Source organism: Callorhinus ursinus, unplaced genomic scaffold (genome assembly GCF_003265705.2).
Source record: "Callorhinus ursinus isolate GAN/ISIS: 27379988/994484 unplaced genomic scaffold, GSC_fseal_2.0 scaffold1, whole genome shotgun sequence".
NCBI classification, from domain to species: Eukaryota; Metazoa; Chordata; class Mammalia; order Carnivora; family Otariidae; genus Callorhinus; species Callorhinus ursinus.
The window spans coordinates 77,710,291-77,737,911 of NW_027397063.1; the positions used below are offsets into that span (position 1 = coordinate 77,710,291).

Below are 27,621 nucleotides of genomic sequence, written 5' to 3' on the forward strand. Positions count from 1 at the left end.
GCGGGGCTCGATCCCAGGATCCTGGAATCATGACCTGAGCCGAAGGCAGACGCTTAACGACTGAGCCACCCAGGCGCAGAAAATATTTTATTTATTTATTTGACAGAGAGAGTGAGAGAGCACAAGCAGGGGGAGCAGTAGAAGGAGAGGGAGAAGCAGGCTCCCAAGGAGCAGGGAGCCCGATGCGGGACTCGATCCCAGGACCCTGGGATCATGACCTGAGCTGAAGGCAGATGCTTAACTATCTGAGCCACCCAGTGCCCCAGGATGACCCTTTCTTGAATGCCACCAGTTGCTCAAATCATGCCCTTTTTAGTTTGTTTCATATGTGGATTGTAACTTAGAAATAACCTTTTGTTTTTCCTTGAGTTTCTGACACTTTAAAAAACAGGGAAGAATCTTATGCTTTTATAAAAAACAACTACTAGTTTCTTAATCTTTCTTTTTATTGCTTAAAATCCATTTCATTTATCTTCATTAAACCCACTGATTTCCTGTTCTAATTTGGGCTAGTTGTTCTGTAACTGGATCATGACTTCATTGTGTAGCTTATTGTATATCCTAGAGTTTTTAATTGCTTTTCTTTTTCCTTCCTTTTCTCTCATAATGTATCTTTATCATAACCCCATTCCCCCCTCCAAACTCTCACACTTTCCATTGTGTGGAATCCCTGCTTTATCCTAGATCCCCCCCAACTTCCTGTTCCATTTGCAACTGATTGCCACCTGGGTTTGCTACACAGCTGTCAAATTTGGATTTCTCTTCATTGCCCTCTGGCTTGGGCTACAGTTTTCTAAATATGCATGCTTTTTATTTTTCAATCTTGTTTTGTTGGAATACATCTTCACATTACTTGAAGGAAGAAAATTTTATTTTATTTTATTTTATTTTTTAAACGATTTTATTTATTTATTTGACCGGGAGAGATATAGCAAGAGAGGGAACACAAGCCAGAGGAGTGGGAGAGGGAGAAGCAGGCTTCCCGCTGAGCAGGGAGCCCGATGTGGGGCTCCATCCCAGGACCCTGGGATCATGACCTGAGCCGAAGGCAGACGCTTGACGAGCCACCCAGGCGCCCCAAAGGAAGAAGAATTTTAAATATGAATGTATGTTACAACACATCTCTGTCTTTAAGCGAGAGTAATAAATAAATTTTTCTGAGCCCTCGTATGTCTAAAAATATGTGTATTATGTCTTCATATGTGACCATTCAATTTCTGCTTGAAAATTACTTTTCCTAAGAATATTAAAGGCTGTACTTAATTGTGTGTGCATGTGTGTGTTTGCTTTTTTTTTTTAATCTAGTATTGCTGAAGAGAAATCTTACTCTGATTCTTATTCTTTTGTGGGTGACCTACTTTAATTTTGGGCTTTTTTCCTCCTGGAAGCTCTTAGGCTCTCCCTTTGATCCTTGGTATCTGAAATTTTACAATGATAGCTGTGTTTAGTTGTGCATCTTTTTTTCATTTGTCTTGGTCAACACTGGTAATTCCTTTCAGTTTGAATATTCCTGTTTCTCTTGAGCTTTGGGGAGTTTTCTTTGATACTGTTTCCTTGATAATATTCTTTGTATTTTCTCTTTTTTCCTGGTAATTCTGTTAGCGCTAGCCTGGACTAGCTGGCTTGATTCTTTATATTGCTTAGCTCTTCTCTCTTTTATCGTTCCCTTATTCCTGAGAGGTATTCTTTTTTTTTTTTTAATTTTGTTATGTTATATTAATCACCATACATTGCATCATTAGTTTTTGATGTAGTGTTCCATGATTCATTGTTTGCGTGTAACATCCAGTGCTCCATGCAGAACGTGCCCTCTTTAATACCCATCACCAGGCTAACCCATCCCCCACCCCCTCCCCTCGAGAACCCTCAGTTTGTTTCTCAGAGTCCATAGTCTCTCATGGTTCATCTCCCCCTCCGATTTCCCCCCCTTCATTTTTCCCTTCCTACTATCTTTTTTTTTTTTTTTAAATTCATGAGAGTCGAGAGAGAGGCAGAGGCAGAGGAAGAGGGAGAAGCAGGCTCCCCACCTAGCAGGGAGCCCGATGCGGGACTCCATCCCAGGACCCCGGGATCATGACCTGAGCCGAAGGCAGACGCCCAACCATCTGAGCCACCCAGGCGCCCCCTATCTTCTTCTTCTTCTTCTTCTTTTTTTTTTTTTAACATATAATGTATTATTTGTTCCTGAGAGGTATTCTTGAATTCTAACCCTATACTGATTTTTTAAATTTTGACATTTACGTCCTTAATTTTTAAGGGTTTTTTGGTTTCTTTTTATTCCCTTTGCTAGCATCTGTTTCACAGGCTGTGAAATCATGGACTTTGGGGTCAGACTGGTCTTCAGATTGTAGTCTTACTGCTTACTAGATGTGGGTCATTGGAAGAAATATTTCCTAACTTCTTTGTGTCTCATGAAGAGGAACTTGATGATGATACTAATGATACCTACTCACTAGTATGTATAAGACATTTAGAACAGTTCCTGGTATCTGAGATGGTCTCTAATACTGTTGGGTTTTCCTAGGGTGCAGTGGAACATGGTGGCATGGGCTCTGGAATGAGATTGTCCCCAGCTCTGCCATTTACTTGTGGCTTTGGGCAAGTTTTATTTTATTTCATTAACTTTTCAGTTTGAATAACATTTAACTTACAAACCAGTTCCAAAAGCAGTACAAAAAATTCCTGCATGTACCTCATCCAGATTCCTGAAATGTTAGTATTTATGTAACTGCCCTAGGGTTATCAAAATCAGGAAATTAAGCCTGATAACAATAATATTATCTAATCTACAGACTACATTTCATCAATTATCTAATGGTGTCCTTTTTTCTGGTTCCAGGGTCTGATCCATGATGAAATTTTGCATGTGGTTGTTTTGCCTCCTTTAATTTGGACAGGTTTAGTTTTTCCCTCTTACTTTTCTTTTTTTAATTTAATTTTTTATTGTTAATCACCATACGTTACATCATTAGTTTTTGATGTAGTGTTCCATGATTCATTGTTTGCGTATAATACCCAGTGCTCCATTCAATACATGCCCTCTTTAATACCCATCACCAGGCTAACCCATCCTCCCACCCCCCTCCCCTCTAGAACCCTCAGTTTGTTTTTTTTACAGTCTTGCAATTTTTGAAGAGTTGTTTTGTAGAATATCCCAATTTGGGTTTGATTGATATTTTCTCATGATTGAATTCAGGTTATGTGTGTGTGTTTTTTTTTTTTTTTTTTTTTTTCAAGAATACCACATTAGGGTTTTTTTTTTTTTTTCCCTTGTTTTATTTTTGGTTATGTGTGTGTTTTTTTTTTTTTTTTTTTTTTTGGCAAGAATACCACAGAAGTGATGTTGTGTCTTTCCCAGTGCATCATATTAGGAAGAATGTGAATATTTTGCATCACTGGTACTATTACTTTGGTCACTGGTTAAGATGGTGTCTGCCAGGATTCTTCTTTGTAAAGTTACTGTTTTTCTTCTTGTGTTTAGTAAGTGTCATGTGGGGAGATACTTTGAGACTATGTAAATATTTTATATCTTATGGTGTTTCATTCAGTAATTTTAGCATTCATTGATCATTCTTCCCTACAGTGATTATTACTATGGTATCTGCCAAATGGTGATTTTTCTGTTTTAATTATTCTTTCTACATTTATTGGTTGGAATTTTAAGGAAGAACTTTCTGCTTTCATTCATTCATCATTCATTCAATCACCATGGATTATGGATTCTTGTTTTATTCTGGGATATAATCTATTACTATCATTATTTATCCTGATGTTTATTTTTTTCCGGATTTGACCAGTGTGAGCCCCTTCAGGTTGGTGCTTGTGTCCTTTTGACCTGTCCCTGTAATTTTTGTCATACTTCCTTAATTCCTGAATACAAAAGATTCCAGGATTTTCTTGTATTTTCCTCAGGCCAGCCATTTCTTCAAGGACCCAGGTTTCTTTTATTGGAGAATGGTATTTAGAAACCAAAATCTGAGTACAGGGTGTGCTTTTTGCTACTGGGATGTTATTGTTTCTAGATCTTCTCAGTGATAGAACTAGTAATATTTATCTGTGTATACACACATTTATATTTATCTACATGCATGTATGTTGAAAACTGAGTTCAGACTGGTACTTCCAATTTTAATTCAACATGACAGTGTTCATCCTAACCTTCCATCTTTTCTTTCTTTGACAGGGAAAAACCTAGGCTTTCATTAACTGCAACACACACACACACACACACACACACACACACACACACACATATACACATACACACTTTCTCTTTCTCTCTCAGTATATATAGTTTGGAGTTTGATAAGTTATATCCCCATGAAAAGCAAACCTACTAACCAGGGGATAGCATTTGTGTATTGTTCTTGTCTTTAGCATGATATATAGTCAAAATACTGTTTTACAAAGTTACTTAGTTTACAGAGTTGCTGCCTGCTAAGGTTCTTGTTTTGTCAAGTTACTATTTTTCTTTTTGTGTTTAGTAAGTATCATGGGGGAGATACTTCAAGACCAATAGTTTTTTTCCTCTCCTCCCCATTCAGTATGGTTATAGTATTCATTTTTCTATACAGTTAAGTTTGTTTGTTTCTATTTGTATTTCATTTTGGGTCCTTCCCAATCCTTGTTGACTTTGATTCTTTTTCTAAGTTTGCGAAATGTTAAAATAGTTATAAAAGTTAGAACTATACAAAAATGTATGTGTAGGAAAGTGTCACACCCTACCATTGCTTATAGTCCATTCTCATTCCCCTATTATTCATCCATTTTTATTTTTTATTTTTATTTTTTTTGAGAGAGAGAGTGAGTGTGTGAGAGTGGAGGGGAGCAGAGGGAGAAGGAGAGAGACTCTTAAGCAGGCTCCATACTCAGTGCAGAGCCTGACGAGGGGTTTGATCTCATGACCCCAAGATCATGACCTGAGCTGAAATCAAGTGTCAGACACTTAACCAACTGAGCCACCCAGGCATCCTTTTATACATTTTTAAATGATTTTACTAACCTGTTGAGTTATTTAATGTGTTACTATCTGGGTTTGTCAGTTTTTAATGGTATCCCAGCTAAATTGCCTATTGCAGATTCAATGAACTTATTCTACCTTCTTCTTCCTTTTTCTGTCTCTTTTTTTGTTGCATTATTTCCAATGTGACATAACATGTAATATTTGAACATTAATGTTTCACCCTCATCTCCACCTTTATTTTCGTCTTTGATCTACAATTATATCTACAAAAATACTCACCATCAGCCTTTTTGCTGAAGTTTTCCCAGTCATTTTTTGGTTGGATGAAGCTCCAAAAGATTCCTCAAGCAGGACTTCTGAGTACTGAATTCCTAGGGTTGTTTATTTTTAAAATGCTTTTCTATAGTCTTGACCCTTGATACAGGGATAGTTGGCAGTACATAAAATCCTTAGTTCACACTTTTGTTGAAGTTTAAAAAAAATACTTCTCAACTACTGCCTTGTTTTACATATTATGGATGCCATTCTAATTCTTATACATTTGTAAGTTATTTGATCTTTTTGCCTGGAGAGCTTGAAGTGTCATACCTTTTAAAAGATATACTTCAGATCCGGTTGTTCTATATTAATTTTCCCAGATACCTGGTATGCTTTTTCAATATGTAGATTCAGGTCTTCACTTACTTTTGGACAATTTTCTTGGGTTATAGTTTCAAGTATTAGTTCTGTTTGCTTGTTTTTTTTTTGTCTTCAGGGACTCTGGTTTGACATAAAGTATTTCTTCTTTACCTGTTTCCCATTTTCATTGCTTCCTCTATGACCCTTTAAAATGTTTTATTTTCGTGATTGCTTTTCTGTCTTTCTTCAGTACTTCTTACTACATTTTCATTTGCATCTATTCTCCTTTGGCATGTATTTACTTTCATTTTTGGTATAATTCTCTTTTTTCTTTCCTGAGTTTAATTACCCTTTTTTTTTAAAAAAAGTTTCTTACAACTTTGGCCATTTTTCTTTGTACATTTTGGATTCCTGATTGAAGGTGATTTTTCATATTCCCAAATTCTTGTTTGAATATATTTAATTCAATATGGAATGTTATCTTAATGGTTTTCTTCTGTTTCATGTGTTTTTTGGGGGTAGGTTTCACTTGCTGAGATATGTTAATTTTTTTGGTAATAATTTTGTATAGCATTGATTAGTTTTCATCTGTTCATTATGTGGATTTTGGGTGGTTTATGAGAATTTTAATTCAATGGCAATCTCTTTTATAACTGTAGTAAAGTTCACTTGTTCAGTAATTTTTTGTTTTGTTTTTTGGTTTTGTGGTGGCCAGGGGAGGGTTTGTATGTCCTCCAGGTTTTGTTTTTGTTTTTTTGCTCTTTTCTGTTTTGTAGGATGCTAGCTTTTCCTGTTTTGCTTTTTACCCCCCTTCACCTCCCAGTTGCCAAAAGGGGCCTCTTCCTTCTTTTTTGTCTCTTTCTCCTCCAGAAGCCACTTGGCCACTTTAGGTCGTATGTACATTTAAGCCCCTGTCCAGCAGTCAGTGCTCTGCTCCACCAGATTATGGTTTAGTGTTTACAGATCGGGTGGGTTTATTTTTCCTGGTGGTGGCTTGAAAGCAATTCTAGGCCTGCTGCTTGCTTCCTTCTCTCTTTCCTGCAGTTTTGGTCAGACTGCTCTCGCATACTGTGAATGCTTGTAGCAGGAGCATAAGCGATTGCTCACTGGGATTTGATGTTTTTCCCTTTTTTACTTACAATTATCTTGAAGTCTGGGCATTCTGTGGCTTCTGGTTCTGTGGAAGGCATGGCTTCTCTGTATTTTATTTGTTTTTCTTACTATCCTGCATTGTTTGTAGAGGGCAGATGGGGACACACAAACCCAGGCACCTGCTGCCGAGCTCGCTGGAAACTCTTGGGCAAGTTTTTAACTTTCGAGTTTAGTTTACTCATATGTAAAGTGGGGATAATAATTATACCTACACGATAGAGAGACTTCGTGAAGATTGCATGAGATAGTATTTACAAAGTATTTATAACACTGCATGTCATATAAATGCTCAAAAATTGTTAGTTGCCATTATTATCATTATGTTATAGATGTAATATCGGCTTGAAAACTGTGAGTACTGCTTTGGAAATAAAATACTTGATACTATCTAAAGCTGACCCTTCCTCCAGTACTGTGTACCTGATCTTCTGCCTTTTCAGGGACATGCTTTAGTGCCTGCACCACCTGTTCTTTGGTTCTTACTGACTTCCTTCTGTTGTCATGCAAACGAGCCTAAGTAAAACCCATCCTTAAGACCAATCTTGCATTTACCCATTTCCCCCTTCTAACTCTCAACCCTATCTCTCTGCTCCCTGTCACAGAACTCTTCAAATAAATAAATAAATAAATAAATAAATAAATAAATAAATAAAAGATAGATAGATAGATAGTTGCCTATACTGGTTCTTTCTACTTTCACATGTCCCATTGTCTCCCCAAGCCACTCCGTGTGACTTTTTAATCCCTAATACTCTACTGAAATGGTTCTAAGTTATTCTTGACCTCTCATTTTAAATCTAAGCATTACTTCTCTGTCCCGATGTTACTAACCCCTCAGTAGCATTCGACCTGGTGAGCAACTCTTTTTTTTTTTTTTTGGTTAGTGTTGTTTTAAATTATTATGAAATACTTCAGACATAAAAAAGTACAAAAATAATATAATGAACATATATATTGCCATCTAGCTGAAAGAGTGAAAACTGTTCTTTCAACTGAAGCCCCCAAGCATCCCTTCCCAATTGTATCCTTTCCTGTACTCCTAGATGTAGCTACTATACTGAATTGATATTTACTGTTGCGCTACTTCTTTTGCACTTTTGCTACATATGTGTTTTCTTATGTAATATGTGGTGGTTTTCATGTTTTTAAGTCCCATATTAAAGAAATTATTTTCACATATCTTCTTTTGCAATTTGTTCTTTTCATTCAGCATTTTGTTAGGAGAATCATTAATGTTGCCATGCATGGCCCTGGAATGTTTATTTTCACTACTGTATAGTGTTCCATTGTATGAATAGACTATAATTTATGAGTTATCCTATAGATGGACACTTCAGTTATTTTTTATTTTTCTAAAGATTTATTTATTTTAGAGACAGAGTTTGAGGGGGAGGGGCAGAGGGAGAGGGAGAAAGAGAGAGAGAGTAGACTCCCTACTGAGCATGGAGCCTGATCCCATGACCCTGAGATCATGACCTGAGCGGAAATCAAGAGTTGGACTCTTGACAGACTGAGCTGCCCAGGTGCCCTGACACTTCGCTTATTTTTACTTTTCAGTGTAACTACTAGTCCTCCTAGGAGCATTCTTTTTTTTTTTTTTTTTTTTACACTAAGTATTTTATTGTATGCTGCTGCCAGTGTATATATAAAATAATTACCCTTGTGAAATAGAAATTTATGAAAATTCAGAGAGGTAGATGTTAAGGACTGACAAAAGTAGAAGTTTATATAGTATGGCATGTGTTACAGGGATAATAAGCTTTTGTACAGGCTTCAAATTTAATTCTCCTTTGATATTCACTGGTTCATGAAAAGTGGTTTAGAAAACCATCCAAAGATTCATTTTACTACAAAAAGGAACAGACTTTTTGGGGTCTGAAGGGATTCGTACTTGAAGATACACCAGTTAGCAGGGGGTCGTGTTGGGCATTCTGCAGACAGAATTGTTTCAAATCTGCAGCTGCCTGGGAAACCTTCACGCGGTTGAGCCCGGCTTCCAGCCGGAGCTGTTGAACCACTTTCTTCATAGCGGCGACGCTGGAGGAACCAGACATGGCGCTCTCAAGAGCGGGCAGATTCGTCCGTGCGTGGATCGGTCGGTTCGTGGGTCCGCTGGGCCAGATGGTGGGGCAGCGCGGCCGGAGCATTCTTATAGATACCTTCTTGTATGTGAGTTTCTGTTTGGTGATAGCTAGAAGTATAGTTCCTGGGTCAAAATGTATCTAACTAGATTCTTCTTTTGAAACACCTTATTCTAGGCTTCCATCATACCCCCCACTTGTCTGGTTTTCATTTATTTGGTAGGCCAGATGTTCTCAATCTCATTTTCTGGATCCTCATTCTCTGTATTATATTGTCCTGGGGCTTTGTCCTTAGCTGTCTTCTCTCTGCCCAGCTCTGGCTTGATCTACCCTCATTTATCCCCTATGCTAATGCCAGGTTGATTTTTATCAAATGCAATCCAATCATATAACTACTTTGCTTAAAGTCCTTCAGAGGCTCCCTTCTGTTTCACCATTAAGCTCCCTAAGTATCTCAACTCCTGCTTTTCTCCAAAGGATCCAGAAGATCATCTCTCCTTGTGGCTTCTCAACATAGCAGGCTGGGCTTTTGATCATAGTATTTTCTTTGTTCACAATTTTCTTTCCCCTTACTCCTTACCTGCCTGGTAAACTTTTGCTCATTTTAAAAGATGACTTGATTTTCTCCTTTTCAGGGAAGGCTTCTCTGACACATTTAGGCAGAAGTAAGAAATTCCTTCTCTCTGTTTTCCTGGCGGTTTATTCATTATCTCCATTATAATACTTGGTTCATTTACTCAACAAATCTTACTGATGGCCTACTGTATGCTAGAAACTGTTCTAGATATCGGGGATAGAAGAGTAAACAAGACAGGTCCTTATTTTCAAGGAGTCTACATTCCAGAGAGTACAAAAGAGAAACAAACGAGTAAAGAAACAGTATCATTTTAGATTGTTCTAAGTTGCAGTAGGATAAACCAGACTGTGTAATAGAGAGCGTGTTATGCAGAGTAGGGGAGAATGGCAGGATATTTCAGATTCAGAGAGATGCCATTTGAGTTAAGATCTGAAAGGTAAGAAGGAGCCAGCCAGGCAGAGATCCGAGAGAAGAAGCTTCTAGGCAAAAGGAACAGCAAGTACAAAGGACCTGGAGCTAGAATGAGTTTTATGTTTCACGGTGTATATTCTGATCTCTAAAGTCTGAGATCAGAGTAATAGCATGGTTGGGTTCCAGTAAGGTCTTCTTCCAAACTGTAGACAGCCAGCTTCTCCTTGGATCCTCACATGGCAGAATGAGGGAGAGGGAGCTCTTGGGCTTCTTTTTAGAAGGGCACTGATTACCCTCATGGCCCAATCCCCTCCCAAAGGCCCCATGTCCAGATACCATCACATTGGGATTAGATGTCCACATATGAATTTTGGTGGGACACAGTCATTCAGTCCATAACAGAGGTGGGGGTAGATAATTTGGGAGCTACTAATTTGTCAATTATATTTTAATGCTATGAGACAGGGGAAAATAATGTAGATGGAGAAGAGAGTGAAGGGTGGAGCTTTGGATGTTGCAGTGTGAGAGAATGAGAAGTGGTGGGGTAAGAGAGCATCCTAGGAGAAAATAGAAGGGAGTATCCGTGGTGTTGTGCTGCTTAGAGTTAGAACACAGTGAAGCCACAGATGTGACCCCTGGATCTGACTCCCTGGAGGTCACCGCGACCATGGCAAGAGCACCTGTAGGGCATTCCAGTGATCAGAAGGTAGAAGTCATCTCCTTACTTTAATTAACTGCTTACATATCTGTCTTCTCCTCTTGAGCATGTGCTAGTCCTTTTTATTTCTAGGGCTTAGCATATACTAGATGGTGGAAGAAAGTTTGCATACAGGTTTGAAGTTTACAGTACAGTCAGAAGAGTAACATATCGTTTCACCCTCATTTAGAATGCTTTTAGACCACTGCCCCTTCCTGCAAGTTTCTGTTCGTTTAAGGAATATAATAATGTGAATAACTACTTAAACAAAACGTGCTGAGAGAGGCAAGTGCATTTTAATAGAGGTTCACAGTGCCTCCTGAAGCCATCCTGAAGTAGCACCAAAGGGTCTTGCTTTGGATTCAGAGGGCCTGCCTGAGTCTCTGGCTCCATTACCTAGCCCAGCTGAAGGAAGGTGCTAGGGCAAGTCCTCCACACTCTGTGGATTGCAGCTCCTCAGCTGTCATATGTGGATATTAACAACTTCCTCTTACAGGAATTTTTTTGTGAGCAGCAAATGAGCTAATGCACACGAGCCCGTTGCAAGTAAAAAGATACTCTGTAAGTGCTATTTTTGTAAAAATAATTGGATTTTCCATTTCATTACTGACATATAAAATAGATTAGATCACAGTGTAATAAAATTCGTATTTAGGCAGTGGCATATGAATGGCAACAAGTTGGGGGAGGAACTAGATCACTGGAAAGTGTGATACTTTTCCAGAAATATATAGGAAATTAACTTCTTTTGGCTTTGTTCTCTTATCTTTCCCAGATAAATCATTCTGTTAGAACCAAAGCGTAGACTCTTTTACTTTAAGATCTAGTGGGCTCTTTGCCCCAGTGTTGCGTATATCTGCAAGAACAAAATGTAGTTAATATTGCTTGGGCTTTTTTCCCATTTTTTCTATTTCTTTTTTTAATGAATACATGGACTTGAATTGACACTTTTTTAAAAAAGATTTTATTTATTTGTCAGAGAGAGAGAGAGAGAGATACAAGCATGGGGGAAGGGCAGTCAGCGGGAGAGGGAGAAGCAGGCTCCCTGCTGAGCAGAGAGCCCAAGGCGGGGCTGGGTCCCAGGACCCTGGGATCATGACCTGAGCCGAAGGCAGACGCTTAAAGACTGAGCCACCCAGGGGCGCAGCACATTTTTTTCATGTTGATTACTCATTTCATTTTACTTCTAGGGTAAAAATCATGGTAAGAAACTCCGAAATTACTATGCAGCTAACAGCTGTCCTCCTCCTGCCAGAATGAGCAGTGTGGTAGAACCTGCGCCTACTCCAGCTGTTCCCGTCCCCCCGCAGGTGAGACCCATGTATCAGGGTGGGAGTGGTCCTCTGCACACATGCTCATGGATGAAGTTTGTCATCCAACGGGCCCAGCAAGGTACAGTTGGGCAGATACTCCTGCAGGGTTCTACTTGGCACTTTTAACTCCTCAACCCGTAGTGCCAGGTTTAAAGCATGCCAACATCCGTGACCTTGAGATTTCTCATCGGCTTTGGTTGTGATGCATGAAAAGAAGGAAGAAATACTGTTACGTGTGCCTTTTTTCTTGGCATGTCTCAGAATTCTGGGTTAAAAGACCCTGAATGTCTAGGCTATGCCCTGAATGAAAAGAGTGGTTTTTCAACATTTATTTCTTTGTTGTAGTTAATCCCGTTTACTTTATATTTGCCTTCCAGCAAGGTCAGTTTTTTGAGATTGCCCCTTTCTTACCTCTATGGAGAGAGACTGTATAAACTTTTTCTGGACTTTAGTATAATGACACACACTTGAGATCCAAGTTCCGTTCACTGGTAGATAAAGTACGTTTTTAGGCAAGATAATGCTGTACTTTAATAGCCTCTGAAATATGAATTGTATTCCTTAATCTGTCTTTGTCCACAGAACAATATGTGGTCATAAATAATAATAACTCTAATTGAGTACTTACCCTGCTGAGCACTCTGCTAAGCACTTTTCATACATGGCTTCATTCAGGGCTGGGACTAAGGTGAGGTGAAGGATGCACTTGACTGAGGCACAAAATTTAAGAGGGAGCCAAAACACTCAGTAGTGAAGATAAATATTTTAATGTAATATTTTAAAAATCAAATTAATATGAAAAAATCAGTGGTAAACAAAATGTCAAAAACTTAGAGCTGGGGTATTACTGATTTTCCTTTTGCCTCAGACTGCAGTATGGCTTGGGATGGCACTGTGACTGATCCTGTCTTTATTTAAAATCTTGATATTTTGTTTACAATGACTTCTTGTATTAGGTTTGATTTGTATAAACGGTCCATTAACATATTATTTATCTTGATTGCTGAGATTTTTGATGCACTCTTAAATTTCATGCCCATGGTAAATGCTTGCCTTGCTTCCTTCTAGTCCTGGGCCCTAAACTTCATTTCATGCTTCCAAGAGCTTAGAGGTATTGGCCTTATTACTTGGAATGTAATTCATGGGCCAGCAGCATTTGTCTCACTGGGAAGTTTATTAGAAGCTCAGAGAAGCTAAGAAACTTGTCCATGGTGTTATGCATTTTGTGAAATAGTGGAAGAAGAATTTCTTTGACCTTGAACCTCTCCTCCTAACCACCAGGGTGTAAGTTTACTTTTCCAAACATCAGTTTTCCAGTCTTTAAAATGTGGATGGCAATACCAGCGGTTCCTCCATCCTCACGAATTTGTGGGGTAAATGAGAGAGGATAAAAACAGAATCAGAGAACAGGAAAATACCCAGACAGATCTTCAGGCTGAGTCGTTTTCAGGGCCCTGATTCCTGCTCTGGACAGGACAGCCGCTTCCAGCTTGGGACTGTTTTCCCCAACCCCTCCCTGAGCAAATAGCCTTTCCTAGCATAGCCCTTTGTGGTTTTTGGAGACTGCTTTTCTGTCCCCCAGGAAGTCTTCCCATCCTGGTGAAACAATGCTGTTTCCTTCAGCTGGTCCTGCTAGGATATGCTTTCAGACTCTTTATTATGTATTTTATTCTCCTCTAGCCAAAGTCTAGTTTGTCTTTTTTTGTTAGCCCATCAGTATTTATTGAGTATATACTATCTTCCAGGCACTGTGTTAGGTTTCTCTGAACTTGTTTCTCAGCCTGAATACAGTTGCCTGAATCTGCTGGTTATTTTTCCCCAGTTATATTATATCCATAACTGTTTTGTAGACTTTTTGGGGGACAGAGGCTCATTTGTAAATATATGTCTACATATCCCTTCTGCATTAGGTAGGAAGCCCTATAAACAGCAGGCGTTCATTAAATTCTCGTTGATGGATTTTAGAAGGACTTTGCCTTTCTGGTAATGTGATTTTAGGCTTTCCCTATACTGCCCTGAATCTTCTATGCTTCTTTTTAAAATATTTCTCCATGGAGATAGCAACAAGCCGGTAACCGGTTTGGTACAAAGGTGATTGTAATACCAAACGATGATTGTCTCCCAGCCCTTTTTTCTTTTTCTCTTTGTTGTTGTTGTCTTTCCGGAATGCATTACATCCTCTCCTTATAAAGCTGAGTGCTTGTGGTCATACTGTCACCTTTGGTTATCTTTCAACTCTTACAAGGAATTTTGAGGGGAAGGAGGGCATAAACTCCACATTTTTTTAACTTTGTCTCTTGTGTCTTTGATGTCAGATGGGCTCCTTTAAGCCGGGAGGCAGAGTGATCCTGGCCACAGAGAACGATTACTGTAAGCTCTGTGATGCCTCCTTTAGTTCTCCGGCTGTGGCTCAGGCTCACTATCAAGGGAAGAATCACGCCAAGAGGCTGCGGCTGGCGGAAGCTCAGAGTAACTCATTCTCGTAGGTATTGCCATTTTCTCTCAGGCCAAAGTGCTGTGTAAGACTGACTGTCTTTAGAGAAAAAGAGTCGAAAGGGATCCTTGTTTAGAAGTCTCACACTTTTAAAATCTCTTTTCTCCAGGGAATCCTCAGAGGCCGGTCAGCGGCGGACCCGGAAAGAAGGGAATGAGTATAAGATGATGCCTAATAGGAGGAATATGTATACAGTACAGAATAATTCAGGTATCCTGTGGATTTCCATGTACCTTGGCTACATTCTGCAAGTGGTCTTCTTTATTTTTATTTCCTTTAACGGTAATAGATAGCCCTGAGAATTTAGGGTTAGCTAGTTGTTTTGTTCCATTTGTCTAGTGGCTTTTTAAGCCGGTGTTTATTTCAGGTCTTATTTATTATTTATTTATTTATTTTTGGTTTAGTATATTATTTGTTTTGATTTTAAATAATAGTTTATGTTTTAAGGTCTTTGATCATAGTCCCTTTATACTGCTTCTGATGTTTGCCAGCCGAGAAATGTAAAATTCATTATAAAGATGGGCTATTTGGTTTAAAGTTGCACCATGTTAAATCTCCATTTGTTGGGGAAGATAAAAAAAAAAGACTGAGCAGTGGCTTTAAACTGGGGTAGTGAATCAGAATTACTGGGGGAGTTTTTACAAAATACACATGCTTGAACCATGACTTAGAGATTTTCAGTCAGTAAATTCGGAGTGGGACCCAGGCATATGTGTGTTTTGAAAATGCTTGCTCAGTGATTCTGACATACACCTTCAGTTCAGAACTGCTGTGGTATAGGAATGTTTTCTGCATTTTCTGATTATCTCCAGTAGGGAGAGTTGAACCGAATAGCCCTTCATCCTCCCCCTGCCACAGCCTCCAATGCACACATATACCAGCAGGGGTAACTCATGTGAACAGTAAGTCAAATGAAAAACAAAAAAGTTAATTGGAAAGGCAAGAGAAACATGGAAAAAGGGACTTATAGAAAGCATAATGTAATATGATTGATAAAAGTTGAAACATATATCAGTGATTATAGTGAGTATAAATTTATTGAGGTCCCAGTTAAAAGACAAAGATTATAAGATTGGATTAAAAATTCAGCTGAGGGATGCCTGGGTGGCTCAGTTGGTTAAGCATCTACCTTTGGCTCAGGTCATGATCCAGGGTTCTGGGATTGAGTCCCACATCAGGCTCCTTGCTCAGCGGGGAGCCTGCTTCTCCTTCTCCCTCTGCTGCTCCCCCTGCTTGTGCTCTCTCTCTGACAAATTAATAAATAAAATCTTTAAAAAAAAGGTTCCACTGAGAGGTAATGAACACTGGTTGTTACATAAGACTGATGAATCACTGAACTCTACCTCTAAAACTAATAATACTCTATATGTTAATTAACTGAATTTAAATTAAAAAAATTTAAAAAACAAAACAAAAAAATAAAAAAATCAGCTAAAATGAAGGAAGCTGAGATAGCTGTGTTAATATTAGATAAAATAAACTTTAGGACAGAGGGCAGTTTAGACTGCATTTTCTGGCTGGAGTACAATTAAATGAGAGGTCAATAACAAAAAATATATTTAAAAAAAAAACCCTACAAAATTTCCATTTGTTTGGAAATTTTACAACACTTCTAAATAACTCCTGGATCAGAGAAGAAATCATACTGGAAATTAAAAATTCTTTTTTAAAAAGATTTTATTTATTAGAGAGAGAGCACTTGTGCATGAGCACGGGGAAGGGTCAGAGGAAGAGGGAGAAGCAGATTCCTAGCTAAGCAGGGAGCCTGAGGCTATGAAGGACTTGATCCTAGGACCTAGGACATGATCCTAGGATCATGACCTGAGCTGAAGGCAGATGGTTAACCGACTGAGCCACCCAGGCACCCGGAAATTTAAAAATTCTTAAAGTCAAACAGTAATAAAAATATATTAAGCTTTGTAGGATACAATGAAAATATTTTGAGAAAAGTCTTAAATATTTATTATAGTAGAAAAGAAAGAGAATTAATAAGCAATGGTCCAACTTAAGAATTCAGTTATATAACTGGGTATTTACCCAAAGAAAACAAAAACACTGTTTTGAAAAGATATATGCACTCCTGTGTTCATTGCAGTGTTATTTACATTAGCCAAGATATGGAAGCAACCCAAGTATCCCTTGATAGATGAATGGATAAAGATGTGGTGTGTACACACACACACACACACACACACACACACACACACACACACAGTCATAATAATGGATGAGATCTTGCTATTTGCAACAACGTGGATGGACCTAGAGGGTATTATGCTAAGTAAATACAGAGAACAAATGGTTGCCAGGGGAGGGGAGGGTAGCTTTGGCAAAACAGTGAAGGGGAGTGGGAGATACAGGCTTCCAGTTATTGAGTGAATAAGTCAGGGGATAAAGATACAGCATAGGGAATATAGTCAGTGGTACTGTGATAGTGTTGTATGGTGACAGATGGGCTACACTGTGTGAACATAGCATAATGTATAGAGTTGTCACGAATCACTGTGTTGTTCACCTGAAACTAATGTAACAGTGTGTGTCAGCTATAAAAACAAACAAAACTCCCCAAAAAACAAAAAAAATTTCAATAAAAACAAAACCCCCCAAACCTAAAATACATTAGTTATAATTTGGTTTACCTACAGATATGTCACATTGAGTATTTTCAATGCTGAAGGAGAATTTATTCAGTTAATTATAGATTAGCTTTTTTTTTTAATGCAACAGGCCAGTAAATTCAGTTTAACATAGTTAAAAAGAAGTCAGTTATGTAAAAAGAAAAAAAATTACCGATAATTCCACCATTTTTGTATATGTCATTCCCATCTCTCTGTGTATTACTTCTTTGTTTTTTTTTTTTAAAGATTTTATTTATTTATTTGAGAGAGAGAATGAGAGAGAGAGAGCATGAGACGGGGGAGGGTCAGAGGGAGAAGCAGACTCCCTGCTGAGCAGGGAGCCCGATATGGGACTTGATCCCGGGACTCCAGGATCATGACCTGAGCTGAAGGCAGTCGCTTAACCAACTGAGCCACCCAGGCGCCCTGTATATTACTTCTTTGAAGTAGAAATGTGATTATATTTTGTGATATTCTTGTTTCACTTAATAGCATAATCACATTTTCATGTAATCAAAGAAAATCAAAGAGTTTTCATTACTTACATTGACTGCATGGTTTTCCGTTGCATTCATTACCATAATTTTTCAAATCATGTATTTGATCTCTCCCTTTCCCACATCCTCCCATAAAAACTTGTATGCACACTGATGAAATAATGTCCTTGTTGATAAATCTCCGTGCAAAAATTCTTGGTGTTTTCTTAGGATAATTCTTAGAAGTAGAATTTTTTGATTAAAGAGTTAGCATAATTATAAAACTTTTCATATAATGTTTGGAAGTTAAACAATTTTTAAAATTTTATTTACTTTTTAGAGACATTGTCATTTGGAGCTGGGGTTTGGCTCTACAGTAACCTTTCTGACAGTAGTTGGAGGAATCATTTTCACTTCTTAGCTGGAACCTGTATAAAATTGTAATTTAAAAAAAATCTATTAATTTTGCATTCATTTATAGGATTTTTTTTAAAGATTTTATTTATTTATTTGAGAGAGAGAGAATGAGAGATAGAGAGCACGAGAGGGAAGAGGGTCAGAGGGAGAAGCAGACTCCCTGCTGAGCAGGGAGCCCGATGTGGGACTCGATCCCGGGACTCCTGGATCATGACCTGAGCTGAAGGCAGTCACTTAACCAACTGAGCCAACCAGGCGCCCTAATTTTGCATTCATTTAAAGCTGAGAGTCCGTGAATTTTATAATCTGAGCTCAGCATGGCAAATTACAGTGATAATCAGACTGTTGTCATTTGTTTAGTGAATGTTTTGAAGTGGATACATCATTTTTATCTCTTGCTTTAGCAGGTCCTTACTTCAATCCCCGCTCTCGGCAGAGAATCCCGCGTGATCTGGCCATGTGTGTTACCCCCAGCGGCCAGTTTTACTGCTCCATGTGTAATGTTGGGGCTGGTGAAGAGATGGAGTTCCGGCAGCATTTAGAGAGCAAGCAACATAAAAGCAAGGTGTCTGAACAGCGGTACAGAAACGAGATGGAGAATCTAGGATATGTATAGTGGTCGTTGTATTCAGATAGAGCAGCTTTTCCTGCCTATTGTTTGCCTTCTGTCAATATGCCCTGCTTTTGTGGTCCTTTTGATCTGAGTCCATTCCTCTGCTTAATGTTAATACGTGTAACCTGCAGTGGTACCATGAGATGTCAAGACTGGGGAAGGAAAAGAATGTGCTTCTTAGGTCATGATGCGTTTTCAGGTCAGTTGTGTTGAGTTACTTAGAGCATGTGACCTACCTACCCCACGAGAAATAACTTTTTATCTTGACCAAGTTCTGGTCAACTAGTAGCCTGATCACTTAGAGCTTTAACTATTTAAAAACTTCACCTTTTTTTGCAGTTTTAGTTTTATGTACTGTTAAGTAAAGAATTTTATTGACTTCTTACTTCAGATAACGGTAAAAACAGGTAAGCAGAGATTTTGGTTTCCTAAGTTTTCTTTGGAACCACCTCAACGCAATGCCTTGCCAGTAGGATATATGATTATAAGCAGCATTAGGGTCTTTCCCAGTACGTGTTTTCCACTTGCCTTCCCATTATTGATTGAAATGCAGATTTTCTTGGATTCATACACTTCCAGTGTGCTTGTAGACTTCCAAATGGTGAAATTTCATTTTCACTTGTGGATTTCACACATTTAAATGTGGGCTTCTTCCTTCCTCCCCCCTTCTCCCACCCTGCCCCAGTTGAATTAGCTTGTTTAATAGGCTCATTTTCATGCCCCAGCTATGTTGTGAGCTTTCCAAGCCCCCTGTTCCAATGTCCAATGCGTTTAAGATAGATATGCTATTTTTTTAAAAAATATTTTTCAGGTGGTTTTGGGAAATGTAAAGATGTGTTTGATTTTTCATTTTAGAGTTATTCATTGATAATAACATACTTATATGATGGTCTCGATTGTAAGTTCAGATCTCTTGATACTTGTTTTGGCAGACTTTTTCGATGAACTGATCCTTGGGGTTTATTTACATTCTTTCCTGTCTTGCCAGTTGGTTGGTTGCCCTGAAAAATACTAACCCCTTACTGTTTCATAGATAGAGAGGAGTTAAAAAAAAAAAAAGTTAACCAGATTTTAGTATCATCATTTCCAGCAGTAAAATACATGAATTTTGATTTCCTTCTTTATAATTCAGCTTCCTTAAATGTCATAGAAATACATTATGGATTACTTTGGTATCTGATAATTATAACAGTATTTTTGTTGTTGTTGTTTTTAAAATAAGCTCTAGTGTATGGCTAGATAAACGAATGGAGTACCCTATGAACTTTCATTAGTTGTATTTTATCTACTTACTATATTTACATGGATAAGACTGGTGCTCATCCATACTTTTTTTTGAAAGGCCACATTCACCAGGAACTTTATAATGAGCAGTATCTTTGCACTATGGTCAATTCACATTTGATTGCTTTTATTACTAATTAAAAATGAAACTCCTATTTTTTCTTTGAGAATTCTATAGGCAAAGAGATGGGGAGAAGGAAATTATAATCATCATTCCTTTCCTTTGATCTTTATGAAAACTTTTTGAGCAATCTAGATCCATATTTAAAATTCAGTTTTGGGATAACCACTGGTACAATATCAAGTTGCTCTTCTGTTGAAGTGGTGGTTTTTTGAAAAATAGAACCTACATTTTTTTTTTCCCTCCCAGAAACAGTAGAATGAAATAACATTATTGAGAGTCTATCTAGAACTGTGACTCTGAGTATAATAATCCTTTTATACAATTGATTAGGGCAATTTAGAACTTACTTTATTGGTCAATAGGTTACTCATTTTGCTGCTAAGTATAATTTGTGGGTAGAATTTAATATTACAGTGCTGGCCACTTGGTTCTATAATTATTTAAAAATCTTATTTTCCCCCTTTCTCTGTAGTCTGTGTGTGTGCGTGTGTACACACACACACATATATGTATGTATCTATATGTACTTATATACATATATACATACACACATACATATATATTTATGTGATACCATAGAGAAGATTTCATTGGATCCTTATTTCAGGTAATAGTAAAAGATCGTGGATAAGAATTTACAGTTTGTAAAAGTGGCATTTTTCCACTTTCAGTTTTTCCTTTGCAAACAAATTTGAAGGATTTCCCTCACTCTCCCTACTTAACAATTTTGTTACGTATATACAAAAAGCAGTGGACTTAAAGGCCTTGATGTTTTTCCTGGCCTTGCATATTCAGGTTTCCAGTCTCCCAGTGCCCTTAATGGATGTTATGAATGCATAAATGCATTTTCTTTAAAGAAAAAAGTTAGATTTATAGTGTTATTTCTTACTTGCTCTATTTCTTTGCACTAAAGAAGAGCTATGTGTTTGTTTTATATGACACTTTAGATACCACATTGCCTACAATAACTCGGTTTGCTCCTTAATTTCCGAACTGTAGGAAGTTGATAACTTCCATGATCATTTACAGAGGTTACATACACATCCAAAAAAAAAAAAAAATCGCAAATCTCTATGACAGTGGGTTATTTTGAGCTTGTTACCTTGCAATATTCTCCTATGCTCCATAGGTGATACAAAGGTGACAAAGGTTGTCAGAAAGGAAATACCTAAATAAATACATGTCTGCATGGTACAGTTTCTCATCTTCATGCATTCCTATTAGACAGTGTTTTTTCCCTGTTGAGGAAGGCTGTTGTTACTACCACAGTCAGTGATACGTGATCTCCATTGGTTTCCTTTTGTGAAGTCCAGTCCTGCTTTGTAATGTGCTCTAGAATCCGCACCCTGTGCTGCCCAGGAGTCATGTTAGTATCTTTTTATATGCTGTATACAAGGACGGACAGAGGCCTAAACAATGGAAGACCTTTAGTCAAGTCAATAGATTTTAGTAATCATCCGCAAGAAGCACTCATAGCATCCAAGTCTCTTTTCTCTGTGAATATCTCTGTGTAAGTTGTCATTTGAAGTCCATGTTAGAAGATAACAATTAGAAACTCTTCTTAAGATATTGAGGGCAAGAAGATGTAAAGGAAAAATTCCATGTTCCGATTAAAAGATTGGACTGCCTATGGCTTTGAAGTGTTTTTTTCAACAAGTTAAGCTACAAAATGGAAGGTGCCATGTAAATCCTTTTGGCTCCACACTGAACAGAAAATACTTTGTTGGTCTTGTCTTTGTATCTCATGTACTACAACTTGTAAATATGTGCATGTTTTTATTACATTTGTCTGCTTGTCTCTTATTGCACTGAATTCTGCAAGATGCATAATATTTTATACCATTCATTTAGAAAAAGTTCCTTCTCCAACTTTTCCTCATTATTTCCCCTCCTAATGAGTCTTAGAAAACCATTTAGGATTTTTTGAAACTCTAAGGTTGAATGAAGAACCATGGCTGTCTGAGACCATTCTTATGTTCCTCTGACTTACACAGCTGAAGGGAAGCATGAGATCTTTCTTCCACCGTATCTTACAGAACTGATATCTTGCTTATAGTTACTGTCTGCACCTTCAATGAGGGGAATGGGAGAAATGTGTTTGAGCAAACCTATATTTGCTTAAATCTTACTCTGTAGATAGATTCTAAGGATTAGCAGTGGGATTTATGATTCCTTCACTCCTGAGTTGGCTGGGACTGTGAGCACTGACAGTTTGAGGACTGTCCAGTGACCTGTGTAAAATGAGTCTTGCTTGTGTCAGGGGAGACATAACTGTGGGCATGGTATCCTCTACAGAGAGGCCTAGGGATGGTGTGAAACCTGTTTTGTTTCCCTGCTATGGGAATGTAGGCTGAAAGTGCTCTCTAAAGAACTTGGTGAGGCATATATAAGACAATAGAACTTTAGAAATAGAAATATTTTGTCAATATAGGCAAAAGTTTAGTGCAGGCTTTTGAACAAATGCTTAAAAATATTCCACCTTACCAACTATTTTTTTTTTTTTTTTAACCAGCCGAATTATTGTTCAGGAGTTTCATACATAATAGTGTTTTGTTGTTGCTTTTGCTTTTTGGGGGTTTTTCTTGGCTGTAGACCTCTCTCATCAGAAGCTGTTACTAGCAGTCTAGCTGAATGGACAAATAGCTGTGTAAATAGCTTCTCATACGACGTTTCTGCTGATAGCTGTTTGACTTTTTCTTCCCATTATGAATGGGAGGATCATTTGTAAATTCCCTTTCTGGGTAGCTACCAAAAAAAAAAAAAATACTGGCTTATGGTCCCATGTGACCCTGTCCCCATTAAGCCCAGAATATGAGTGCCTTTAGCAAGTTTTAGCATTTCACAGAGAGAAGAGATGATAGAATTATTGCCATTAATCAGAATTCATAAAACAGAAGCTTGGAATAGCAAAGGTCTGTGTAAATTCTGCATTTTTTTTTTTTTTTTGCCTAATGCGATTTCAATTTGAAACTGAGTAAAACTGTTAACATTATTGATCAGGAACCATACACCCTGAAAATAAATCCAGTTGTCCCAGGCTGACAATAGTCATAGATTATTTTTCACCTTGATCTGTGTTGCATTTATATTTAGTGAATAGTAGTATGGTGGATTGGGAAGGGCTTGACACTGATATTTGGAAAAACTTTATTCCAGTGGTCTTTTCAAAACTTGTCTATTCTGTAGGGAGGAGAGAATTATTTACTTGCAAATGAGGTGTGTGAAAGAGAGACTGTCTTTTCCACAATACTTACTAATTGTGTTAGTTCATCTCTATGTTAAAGAAAGGATCTTCAGAAATTGGGTTTGAGGCCTTAAGCAAAAATTCCCACTTCAGTTAATTTACAATTCTAAATTGCCTGAGTCTTTAAAACACACTGCTAAATTAATTTTATTGTAGAAATAGTAACATTTCCCTCAATATTTTATTATGAAAAATTTTAAACATACATTGGAGTCAAATTTTTTTTTACAAATATCCACCAGTAAATTCTAACATCAACACTTTACTAGGCTTGTATTACCACATATCTGTCCATCCCTCTATCCATCCGTCCGTGGATGGACGTTTTTAAAAATATATATTTTGGTGTGAATTTCAGACAATACATTTCCCTTAAATACTTCAGCATAGGTGTCATTAACTAGGGTTTATTATCTGTTTAAATATGACTATCTTTTAAAAAGCAGTGTATGAAGTTGATAACTGGAACCAAATAATACACATTATTTTCTCTTGTGGACTTTAGCCTTCTGGTTTCTGTTTTTATGTGTGCTTAGCGTAAAGGAAGACCACTCCTTTCCAACCTCAAGTTTTCTGGTGTTGGTCATTTTAAATGCTTAGTTGTCACACCTTTTAAAGTTCCATTAAGAATTTTTTCTTTATCCCTCTTCTATGATATATTTTTGCTGAACTATGCAGCTTCTTTAAAATAACTGTAAGTTATGGATTGGGGTTTATTAAATCAGCTTATACCTCATTTCATTCTATGGATGCTTTTCTCCATGAAACCATGTCTCTGTCATTACTTTCACTTGCTCTACCAGCACGTAGAGAGGCGGAGAGAGTCAAACCCATAGATGATTAGCTGTTTTAAACAACTCAAGAAGATTTCGTAGTTTCGAAAGTTGAAACCATTAACTTCTCTAAAGCCTTTGAATTCCCTGAGAATTGTCATTGCTCATGCTGCCTCTAGCCATAATTAGCAGGATCAAAAATGATTGTACTGTACAATGAGTTGTTGAAATTGTGAGCCTTAGTAACCATCTTTAGCTTTACTCTAGGACTGTTTAGAAAAAAAAATTTTTTTTGACACATGCCTTTATTTTTATGCCAATTTTTTTTTTGGACAAAATCTGAAGAATTTAAGTGAGTTGCTCCAGGTCATGAAGATTCAATGGATAAGTCAGAATAGGAACTTCACTGTTCCTGATTCGTATTCTTGCGCTTGTGTGATAAGCATCATGGCTTCCAAGATAACTGAGCATTCCTTTGGGGACCTTAAAATGAAAGTATGTATTTTTTACTGATTATTTAGTTTTTAGGCATTTCATGATTCTTTGAACTTAAAGATTTTTTTTTCATGGTCATGTCCTCATTAAGCCAATGTAATTGCTAAAAACCTCACTTCACTGTTGAATACCAACTAATAATGCAGGTTTTATCAGGTTTCTTTTTGCATTTAATAACCTTCATGATTACTCATAACTTTCTATGTAAGTGCTTAAGTGACCCCGTCACTAGTGAAAATAAATGTTCTATATCACTGATTCAATGTATATTCTCTACATGATATATTTTTTTAAGGAAAAGTAACCCCATGTGTCAGGATGAGTGATATCCTAGGGCAAAGCACATATAAAGTTTATTTCTACTCTGCAAATCTGGCATTTACGGGAACAAAACTCTTTTAGAGTGGCTGGTCATTGTTTTGCCTTCTTTTGGTACTTGAGCACCTTTCTGTGGTTTTGTAAATCCGTGTGTCATTTTGTAAGAATTTCATGTTGATTCTGTGTTAATTGGTGTTCACCTTGTGGTATCCTCAGCTGACCGTAATAATTTAGTTTGGGTACGGTGTGTCTGCTTTGAAATGCCTTACTAGAGCATGTCAGATTCTGCTCTAAAGCATTCCATGTATCTGCTAGGGCAATAAGTTGCCTCTCTTGGATGTATGCTGTAGATCCAGAAGCAAAACTGATTTTGCTTTCACTGTTAAGGTTGCATTTTAGTGTAGTTATTGTTTTAAATTAGAGAATAAAATCATAAAAAAAAAAACAAGGGAGACTTTAGAACCCTTCATTTAATGGCATGGCAAACTTTTAAAACTGCTTTTGCTATTTCACTAGAAAAATATCTAGTAAAGGATATGGCTAAAAACCGCCAGCCAGAACTGTGTGAAATTGGGGTTGTTTCCTAAAATTTTTTCTAAATGTCATACAGGGGTTTAACATCTGTGTATGTTGTTGGGGCTAAGTGCCAGTCACCAATTTGGAAATCTGTTTGCATTCTGGGGCTATAAAATGGCAAAAGTGTCATGGGATTAAAACCAATCAACTGTGAATTGTGAAATTGAAAGTGCTTTTTTGGTTTTATTTTCTTCCGCATATTGAATATAGAAATCCAAAAGTTATTTAAAATTTACACTGCTTATGTTGATGGCTCATTTTGGCTGTGTATCCTCACTTATGTACTGATTTCTGATAAAAGCTTGACATTATTATAACAGGTATTTTGTGTTCAATTTAATAAAACAGTTTCTGAGTCTTGTCTGCACATTGTTTTGTTCTGAGTTGGAGATCACGGGAAAAAGATACACTGTCTGCACTGATGGGTTATTTTCAGTGCCCATGGTCAGTGGCTGTAGGTTCACCGTTCATCAGTCTGCACAGGATCTGCCATGGACTTCTTGAACTTGTGCAGAGTATTGTCAGCTCTTGGGCTTACAGTAGACTTGACCTAACTGGTCCCACTTTTTCTTCCCTACATCACTGGAGTTAGCCTGAGACTGAAGGAAGTTCTCAATTTTATTGATATGTTTTAAAATTTATCTTCCCTTCAAATTCTGAGAAATTTTGGGCTTAGCAGGACCATAATCACTGCTTCTGAAAATAAACACCTATGAAAAGGCATCTACCCATTAATCTTTTGGGTGTTTCACATATAAAAATAATCTTATAATTAGCTTATATATACAATATATTATTGGCTATGGTCATTTAAGAACTCTGGTTTACTCTGCAATGTGCTTTTGAATTTAAATGCTCATTTTAAAAAGTAGATTATAGGCCTGGGAAGGTGCTGTTATGGTTTGTTTAATCAGGATGCAAGACACATACACTTACTGTCGTGGGAAAAATTCTTGTGTCTGCACAAAAAAATGTTTCTGAATGAAGTGAATAGATCACATTGAATCTGTCTGTGTGTTGTAAAAATACTCAAGGCAGCACATTTTATTAAATCATCTCTAAGAGATTTTTAGCTTAAAAGAAAGCTATGATAATGGGCATCAAAAAATAGAGCCTTAAACCACTAGCTTTTCAGCTTTTCTTCAGGCATTTCTGAGGATTATTTGCTGAAAATCTATTCAAGATCAATCGCTGGGTGTTACCCTTTAAAATTGTATGTAAAAGACTAGCAATGAAATTTCCCAGTCTGTTATAAATTAATATAAGAATGTAAAGAGATCAGAAATAGATCTTTTTGTGATGAGTTTTAAGATACTTATCATCTAAGTTGAGACTTAACCCATCAAGTTTTATACCTTCTTGTGGGATATTCATGAACTGTTGAAATTTGGGAACTTAGAAAAAGATGAAGACAGGCAACAGTTGTGTACTTTAAAAATTATCTAATAGGGATGTGATTATGAATCTTGCCCCCCCCATCACCTAAAAATACACTCCATGGTGTATTATGTGTACATATGTGTCAGAGAAAGAGAGATGGAGAGAGAAGGACAGAGAGAGAAATGTGTATTAGGAGGAAGTGTGTGGAAGCATGTTGTATGTATGTTGTAATGAAGTATGTCCGAAGGAATAGAGGTATGTTTGCCACTGGAAGAAATAGGCTTCATCATAGGAGTCTGTAATATCCGCTTGGCACTTTGGATGTCTTTAAGTATGTAATTAGAGCTTCAAATATGCTTTGGCTGGCAGCCATCCTTCCAGACAGAAACAAGATGTCTTTCATACTAGCTTTAATTTTTAGTCTTTGCTAATGCCAGAGGCTCTTCTCTCTCCCTGTTTTTTAGAAATAGCTTATTGGCTTATAGACTTTGACCAAAGGTATCTAGTGCCACCATGTGGACTCTTTAAATCTTACAGTTAGCAGTTCAAATGTGGTTGGTATACCACCTCGGCAGCAGGCTCTTTGGCTAAAAACCACCTAGTGTAGGAGAGGAGTTTTTAATCCATAAAGCAAGGGCAGACATCATGTTTTTAGGATAACAAGGAGTGTATTCTTTTACACCATTGGCTACTAAAGTATGCAGAATGGGAAAAGCAGCGAACTGGGAATCAGAATACATACATACATACGTGTGTGTGTGTGTGTGTGTGTATCATTTTTTGTGATTTTTAAAAATGTCTATTTTGCTTTAAAAGAATCCATTATCCATGCACTTTTGGGTATGTGAACAGCAAACATGGAAACTAAGTAGGAATAATTGTCAACGAAAGCCTCAAATTGGAAGCAAAGGACTAGTAAAATCTCTTATCAAAGGAGATGGTTAAAAATTAAAAAATTATGTATAGGGGCAAATGTTACCATATGTGTGGAAATGAT

At 37.4% G+C, this 27,621-nt stretch overlaps 2 protein-coding genes across 8 annotated transcripts in view; one reads left to right on the forward strand and one right to left on the reverse strand.

The window, feature by feature from the left end:
* The window catches only part of ZMAT3 (zinc finger matrin-type 3), a 51,996-nt gene extending 26,385 nt beyond the window's left edge, over positions 1 to 25,611 (forward strand). For 5 of the 7 annotated variants that reach the window (XM_025878515.2, XM_025878524.2, XM_073896905.1 and 2 more), the window contains 4 exons: positions 11,690 to 11,809; positions 14,128 to 14,294; positions 14,416 to 14,516; positions 18,222 to 25,611. In XM_025878515.2, the coding sequence (XP_025734300.1) occupies positions 11,690 to 11,809; positions 14,128 to 14,294; positions 14,416 to 14,516; positions 18,222 to 18,433 (600 nt within the window). In that variant the 3' untranslated portion in view covers positions 18,434 to 25,611. The remainder of the gene's footprint in view (positions 1 to 11,689; positions 11,810 to 14,127; positions 14,295 to 14,415; positions 14,517 to 18,221) is intronic. The other 2 variants (XM_073896911.1, XM_073896918.1) reach the window with 2 other exon arrangements.
* Positions 8,434 to 8,869, reverse strand: LOC112829144 (guanine nucleotide-binding protein G(I)/G(S)/G(O) subunit gamma-5). The gene has a single exon (XM_025878561.2). The coding sequence runs from the start codon at positions 8,785 to 8,787 to the stop codon at positions 8,581 to 8,583; it is 207 nt and encodes a 68-aa protein (XP_025734346.1). The 5' UTR covers positions 8,788 to 8,869; the 3' UTR covers positions 8,434 to 8,580.
* Positions 25,612 to 27,621: the final 2,010 nt, after the last annotated feature.